The sequence below is a fragment of the Cyprinodon variegatus genome, unplaced genomic scaffold, assembly GCF_000732505.1.
Source record: "Cyprinodon variegatus isolate N-32 unplaced genomic scaffold, C_variegatus-1.0 Scaffold1000, whole genome shotgun sequence".
Taxonomy (NCBI): Eukaryota; Metazoa; Chordata; class Actinopteri; order Cyprinodontiformes; family Cyprinodontidae; genus Cyprinodon; species Cyprinodon variegatus.
In genome coordinates this window covers 202,080-210,040 of record NW_015151453.1, presented here as the reverse complement: position 1 = coordinate 210,040, position 7,961 = coordinate 202,080, and the positions used below count along the sequence as shown (strand labels likewise).

The following is a 7,961-nucleotide window of genomic DNA, read 5'->3' as shown; positions in this document are numbered from 1 at the left end:
CCTCCAGTAGGGGGTCTAGGTGTACTTGGTCCAGGGGTTGGTGGTTTAGGTGTAGTTGGCCCTCCAGTAGGGGGTCTAGGTGTACTTGGTCCAGGGGTTGGTGGTTTAGGTGTGGTTGGCCCTGCAGTTGGTGGCTTAGGTGTGGTTGGCCCTCCAGTTGGTGGCTTAGGTGTAGTTGGTGTAGGAGAAGAAGGTTTTGGTGTTGTTGACTCAGCTATAGGGAAGGAGAAAAAAACAACAAAACCATAAGTTGTTGAAAAAATAATTGCTATGCGTAGTTTTTCTCCTGGTGGGTAAAGATGTAGTCATGTCTCCATCTGACCAGTTTCTTACCGGTGCAGGTCTTGATACAGACGGCATCAACGGCAATATCTGTCTTCATGGTTTCACCAAAGGTTCCGACAATTGCAAACTGAAAAGAAATTGAAATAAATGTTTCTGACATAACTTAGACCTTGAAAAACACTCCCAACGGGTTTCTCATCCATATATATATGTAATCTACATGAAATTTACAGTTTGGTGTTATCGACAATAACATGTGAGGCGCAATGCCATTTCATAGGACATTTAGGTAAGGTTTGGAATGGAGGGACAAAAACCACATAAGTACCAGTTAGTGATCAAACTTTTTAAAACTCGCAGACTGATTTAAACAACTGTTAATACATATTTGTAAACAATAATCATATTAGTGCCATGATTTTACCTGAGTTTCAGCGGTTCCAGTGGCGCGGACCTCTGCAGGCTTCCAGCCCATACCCTGGTTTCCTTTAACACTGAAGAAAGAAGGTCCAAGGCCTCCACCTGCTAAATGTCAAATATAAACAAAAACTCAAACAAAGGTTATTATGGTAAAAATGTGCAGTAATTTTTATGCCATAACATAAATCCAACCCCTTACCTGTTATGGTGTGGACACTGATCTCCATTTTGGTGCTGGTACCATACAGGTAGTAATAAAAGCTGAGTTCCAAACATCCTGAGGGGGATGGAATCGCAGGACTTCTGATTTGAGAGCTTTCTCCTTCCACAGCTTCGTAAGAATCCATCAGCATGTAATTTCCAACTATGTATATAAGTACAAACAACTGGTCAAAACTTACAGCCACTTTTGGGGAACTTTCACAATCAGTTTACATCGTAATTTGATCTATATTTTCAGACTAATCAACACTAATGGTATTTTTAGTATGAAGGGTTTATCATGGTTTCATAAATGCTCAACTCTTGGCCCTCTATGAGCAGTACCCTAAACCACAGTTTTACTTACACCCAGGTTTAGAGAAGTCATCATCAGGTCCAGTGCCCTCTGTGTCTGTTTGTCCATTCCACTGATCAAAACCAATTAGCTCAGGATTTTCGGTGTGGACTGTCCACCCACACAGATCACCAATTTCGTCAAAATCACAGCTAGATTCACAAGCTGTAAAGAAAACCAATAGAAATTAGAAACAGAGTAGTGCCTGTCGTGGAATAATCCTCTGCCTTTTTCTTTTCATGGTAAGGGATACTGCTTATGTCTTGATGAGGTTGTTTATCCTCATTTTAAATACATTAGATACAAAATGTTTGATGACTGCAAATATTTGAGTCCACACATGCAAGTAAAGTATGTGAAAGTGGTAGGAAGTTGTCAGATCAATGTGAACTCATAGAATGACGTTTTAACAATGGGTTTGCAAAAATGAAACATGACCAGAATTTTTCAAACCTGCCTTCAGGGCTCATCTGCTCTAAGGGCAGGTTACCAAGGTTACTTATAGGCTGTCATCTCACAGTCTTTACGGTTAAAGTGGATAGTTTGGGGTTAAATGAAGGTAGAAAAGTCACTTTTTTAAAATGTTTGCATGCACAAGTTTTCCTGCCCATCAGAGGGAGCCCCATTGATGTTGTGCACAGCTCTTATGGTCTGTCAACATTGCTCAAAAACTCGAACTTAGCCAAATGTGTCAGATTCGCTGCTGGTAAGTCATAATCTATCGAGGCTCACTGGAAACATAAATAAACAAAGTGTAAATGTGCAGCAAGAGAAAACTGCCAGAGCTCATTCTTCTTGCTGTCTGTCCTGTTTCGCACTCCCTGGAATGGGTGACAATAGTGGAATCAACTTTTGGCTCTCAAAATGGTATCAGTGCCCTATTTGTTGGTACTCGCCGATACTCATACCACCATTTTAATGCTGGATCGGGGCCCCGCCCGATACTGGTATCGGTGCAACACTAGTATTTATCCCAGCGGAAAAAGTAATTATATAGCTGCCTTAAAGGCGTACTTGCAGAAACTAAACTTTAAATTAAATGTCACACTTTTCTAAGGTAACTAGAGTTTTACAGTGTGAATACCAGCAATGGTTATGAATAAGGGTATGAATAAAGGTGTTGGGCCAATTAGTGTCGCGTTATTATAAAGAATTGAGGTAAATAGTGTTTTAATAAAGGTAGAAATATGAATGTGTGTGTCTGAACTCACCAGGACATTCCCCCTCAGTGATGACAATGTTGTCCAATGCTGAGTCACAGGATGCAGAGAAACCTCTTTGAGCCTCAAACACAATCTATGCAGAGAAAATAATAAACATCCCAATGAATGACTTAAAGAATTAGGATTGCTCGCCTTACATAAACTAAGCTTCAGGTGCAAACTCCTCCACTAATAGTTCTTTGAAATACCTTCATATATTTCGGAGATTTCTAGAGTGCAATTGAAAGTAAAGTTAGACTCCAGATCAGGTTTTTAGGGTGGTCATAAAATAAAATCAGGAAATATTTTATGAATAAAATAAGATATATACACAGATAACTACATATATAAAATAAGATACATAAAGTTTCTTAAATGCGTTTATCAAAGCAACATTGCATCACTTTTAGCTACTAGCTTTAGCGCCCCTCAAGGCCACTAGCAGCATTGCAATGTCGCCATATTTCCTCTGTGTTTGGGAATCTGATAGCAGATCAATTTGGACCTGCGGACCTTTCAGACAGGACATATTTTCCCTCTGCACCTGCTGCTTGGGCAACTGATTGCTTGTATTCAGCAGTAAAGTGCTAGCATTAGCTTAGTGCTAGCTTAGAAGAATAATAGGCTGTAGCTGCACAACAGTTCCAGAGAGTTCGAAGCGATTGGGCTTGTAAAAGAGCCCGATTTCCATAGCAAACGCAATCACAAACTTTGGTCATCTTATTCTTTAGGGGAATTCAGACACACTATAAACTTTTTGTCCATTTTGCTTCCTGGTGTGTCTGGTTCTCGGTCGCCCAGTTTCTATTGGTCTTACATGCATTGGTTACTGCATGGTTAAAGTTAAACTGTGTTGAACTTTGACCGGGTTGGTGCACAAGCTCGCCACAGCACCGCGCTGCACGTGTGCTTTGCTTTCTGTGATAAACTGCCCTCGTGTGGCACAAGCCAGTGAAAAAAGATGGGTTTCAGAGCATGCTCACATCCCATCTGAAAGGACCAGTAGAGTTCCTGGTAAAGACGGGGCTACATTCATCTCACTAGATTAAATCGTAGAGAAAAACGACAACATAGTGGTCTTGTCTTTATCAGACTGTTACTAAGGGACCCAGACTCTTCAAGAGTTCTGACTCTTGAAGGAGGCGGTCGCATTTCCCTGCTGTTCTGCAACTCCTTGCTCTGTCCCTGCTTTGCTGTGTCTTGTCTTTTCTGAGCCCTCTCTTTTCTTATCAGCCGAATTCAAACCACCGATGGGGTCAGCTGGACTCTCAATGCAATTGACCACATTTTCTCAACTGGGGGACAGGGAAAAGGGTCCTGCCGTGACATACTTCATGGGATACACCATGGATTCTTGGAAGGCTTGGAGGATGGTGTATTTTATAATATGGTCAGTGGAGGACATCGAAGATGTATGGTTTTTCTGATTTATGATACTCTGATTTCTCCTGTTTGGATCTGGAGGATACCTGATGTATCTACAATTACAGAGGATGTCGGCAGCAATTTGGGCCGGAGTGTGAGCTGAGCCGTATGCTGGGTGCGATTGAACGCATGCTAGCTGTGGTGGTTAAACTCAAAGGTAAGATGGGATGATATCTTGGATGTGGGTGCTTGCTTCAAGGTGGAAAAACCCAACAAATTTGGAACATTGGATTTGCCACGTAGAGCCAGCAATAAAAGACTCAATGCTGAAGGAAAAATCCTGCAGCCCACTCTTCAAACAGTAAGTGTTATTTTGGATTCGGCCTCCCCTTATGAAAATCTCCCCTGGATGTTATGGTGGAAGGACCCAGAAGAACTGCTACCACCCAGCCCCCTCTGGTTTTTTCCCCCTCTCCCTCCCCAATGTGGCTCCTATCTTTCCACAGGGATAAAGGCAGCGCTATAGTGAACAATCTACAGGTTGGGGCCCTTGGAAGCCATAAGAACGCCTAAAGGCAGCGTTCTGCGTGACCCATGGCCTCAGTAAATTGTTCCCTGTCAGCCTCCCCACCCTAATGTATGTGATTATTTTGTTATTTTGTTATGTTATTTATTTGTTATTTTGTTTTGTTTTTTTTGTTTTTTTTTGTCTGCACCAACAACACCAAGTCAAATTTCTTGTAAGTGCAAACCTTCTTGGCAATAAACTTGATTCTGATTCTGATGAACAGTTTGTAATAAAACCGAAATCTTGATTACAATGTAAATTGTAGTTGACATTAAAGAAACTGATTGATTGATTGATTGATTGATTGATTGATTGATACCAGGTACCAGATCTGGTAGCGCTGTGGCTAGCTTTGCTCAGTAGCTAACAGTTTAGCCTCTTTGTGCTCGTTCTGCTAGCCAAAATAAGCTACTCTACTTTGAACTTTGTTTCAACCATTAGGCTAATAATATGTTGAGACTCTAGAAGAGATTTGATCCTGAAGAAACGGGTGCAATCCAGTTTGTCCAAGTGGAATTGCTGTATAATGACGTCATAAGAAGGGGCGGGGCCCCAAAAAAATCTGGTACCTAAACTGACCCTCTTAGGTGAGTTTTTGAGAAGAGCATCGATACGCAACAATTGTTGAATACTGACCTGAAAAATCATCTAATCGATGTCAGATGAAGCTAATATTGCCTCGAAAGTGATGCAGAGTTGCTTTTATTCCACTTTTAAACGTTTTCCCGTTAAAAAATGATCTCCAGCAGTTTGGAAACACTCACGTTGAGACTCTGACCGGCTGCTTTGGGCACGGTGATAGAACCTGCCAACCAGGACGGACTCTGAAATCCATCCCTCCTCCAGACTTCCACTTCTTCGCCGCCTGCTGGTTTTGACAGAACCCTTAAGAAATTGTTGCTTTCGATCCCATACATGTAGTACCGGAACTGAACGCAGATCTTAGATGCCGATGAGGTGATCAAGGGGCTCAGCAGACGAGCTTTTTGTCCATTGGAGACGTTGTCGCATTCATGGTATATATAGAATCCATCTGCAGACAGAGACACACAAAGACTCAGAATTCTTTGGACTTAACGCTTGGGCTGTTAGACGCGTCAGAACCAAAACAGCTGGTAAACTGACTTCCATCTGGGTAGTCTCCGCTGGGGCCGGTGCCAGGAGTCGGAGTTGGACCTTTATGTCGGGTCCAGTCGCTGTTATCCGCCGTGTCCTGGGTGAAGCTGCAGAATGGCTGACTGTCATGATTAAAGTCGCAGGAGGTGATCACGGCTGTTGGACAGACAGACGACAGAGATACAGACGTGAAGAATTTACATTTCATTAAAAACCTGAATAATTTGTCTTCCAGAAATGCCATTACTGCAACCCATCCCTGTCTGACTTCATCATTCTCTAACAACAAACCGGGTTGGTGCAAAACATTAAAATACATCATTAATGTTTGTATTGAAATAAGTACTGCAAATAAAGTCTGAATTATGTTTTAGTAATTAATCTTTTTTTTTTTTTCCCATTCTTCCATCTTAGGGAAACACAGAAACACTCAAAGCAGTGATGTTTACACCTAAAACACTGCAAAAAATCAACAAATTAGTCAAAATGTCTCAGACTAAGTGTTTTTACCCTTAAATAAGATGATCCACCAATGAAATTAACATTTATACCCTTAAAATAAGATGTTTTTTCTTATCTTAAATTTAAATTGAGCGGCTGTATACAGATATGTTTTTATCTTGCTTTTTTTGGGGTTTTTTTTATACCCAAATCTCATCTAAGAGGACATTTACAAGCAAATATCTGTAAAAAAAAAATTAATTCAGCCCAAAAATAATATTATATTTCCGTTTTTTTCTACAAGCATTTAGATCTTTCTCAATAATTTTCCATGTAATCAAAGCCTGCTTCACATTGAACCCGACTATGAGTCAATTTAACATCTACTTGGAAACGACATGACCTCAAAGTTCAACATTCACAGAATTAAAAACCTGAATCAGCGCGACAAATAATTGACTCGTACACTGGAAAAAATCTGAATCTAGATCAGTAATTTTTTCTTAAAATAGGTGCATTTGTTCTTGGATTGAGGAATTAAAAGAGACATTTTCCCACTGGAACAAGACAATTTAGATTCAAAATATTTCAACCACATATTATCTAATTATCTTATTTTAAATACTGTATTTAATGTATATTTAATATATAATATTGAAAATACTCATTGCACTGGCAAATTGTCTCATTTGCCTATTAAAATTAAGGGTAAATACAATTAATTTAAGTCATTTTTACTTATTTCTAGATTGTTTTTCCAGTTATCAGTCTGATCCAAATGGCTCAAAAATAACATCTCATAATGTCAATACATATAAAGTTGTTTTGTTTGGTTGCTTTGGGCGTTCTAGGCGAGAAGGCAAGGTGAAAAAGTTGTTAGAGATGCCCAAGATAAGGAGCAGTAAATAGATAAAGGCGAGAACATTTGGTCACATGCGGCAACATGTGGCCATTTATCAGCAGAGGGGATTGCTTTAAGAGGGAGGAATACTTAAACAGAGTTTAGAAAAATCCAAACCAACATACCAGCATCTCTTTGGTTTCCCTTCAGGCTGTAAAAGAAAGAAAAAATATAATTACATTGCTTCTCATTTGGATTTACTTCTGGAATGCTTCTCAGATAAACTTGAATTAAGACACTTGGAAAGAAAATACTAAAAACTTACAAGTTTAATTCAGAAAAAATAAACTAAATAAATAAACTTGCTGATTACTAATAAGGTCAAACCCTGAAGGTTAGACCACCTTATAAATATCCACTATAACTACAAAATCAACCCTACACTGGAAAAAACGACCTTTAAATAAGTACAAATTTCTTAATTTAAGTAGCTAAATGAGAGTTTGCCAATATAATGAGTATTTTTACTCATTATATTGGCAAACTGAAATAAGATAATTCCATAATATGCACTTAATATAAGACAATGCAGTTGGGTTTTCTTATTTTAAATGTAAATTGTTTTGTTTCCGGTGGCAAAATGTCTCTTTTATCTCCTCAATCCAAGAACAAATGCAATTATTTTAAGAAAAAATTATTTTTTTCCAGTGCAGATTAAAACCCTTAAAAACAAATATATATATAAAAAAAACTAAAGCCTTAAAAGTTGGATATGGAAAAAAAATAAAAAATAAACTGGTTGATTATTGATAAGGTCATCCCCTAAAAGTAATACTGCATTATAAATATCCACTATAACTATAAAATCAACCCTACTGGACATTAAATAAAATACTGGCAAAATAAAAAATGACTGACATTTAATAACCTTCACACTGTAAAAAAAAATCAAAATCTAGATGAGTCATTTTTTCTTAAAATAAGTGCATTAGTTCTTGGATTGAGGAGGAAAAACAAGAAAATTTACATTTAAAATAAGAAAAAACCCAATTGCATTGTCTTATTTCAAGTTATTATCTAATTATCTCATTTTAAAATCTGCAAACGATCTCATTAACCTACTCAAATTAAGGGTAAATACAGTTAATTTAATTATGTTTTTTTCAG

The 7,961-nt window shown here is 38.4% G+C and overlaps 1 protein-coding gene across 1 annotated transcript in view; it reads right to left on the bottom strand.

The window, feature by feature from the left end:
- Positions 1 to 5,769, bottom strand: part of LOC107100680 (zonadhesin-like) — a 50,719-nt gene extending 44,950 nt beyond the window's left edge. Inside the window, exons 1-9 of the mRNA XM_015399255.1 lie at positions 5,760 to 5,769; positions 5,522 to 5,668; positions 5,161 to 5,429; positions 2,473 to 2,557; positions 1,274 to 1,426; positions 905 to 1,069; positions 710 to 810; positions 334 to 412; positions 26 to 214 (exon numbers count right to left, since the gene is read on the bottom strand). Of these exons, the coding sequence (XP_015254741.1) occupies positions 26 to 214; positions 334 to 412; positions 710 to 810; positions 905 to 1,069; positions 1,274 to 1,426; positions 2,473 to 2,557; positions 5,161 to 5,429; positions 5,522 to 5,668; positions 5,760 to 5,769 (1,198 nt within the window). The remainder of the gene's footprint in view (positions 1 to 25; positions 215 to 333; positions 413 to 709; positions 811 to 904; positions 1,070 to 1,273; positions 1,427 to 2,472; positions 2,558 to 5,160; positions 5,430 to 5,521; positions 5,669 to 5,759) is intronic.
- Positions 5,770 to 7,961: the final 2,192 nt, after the last annotated feature.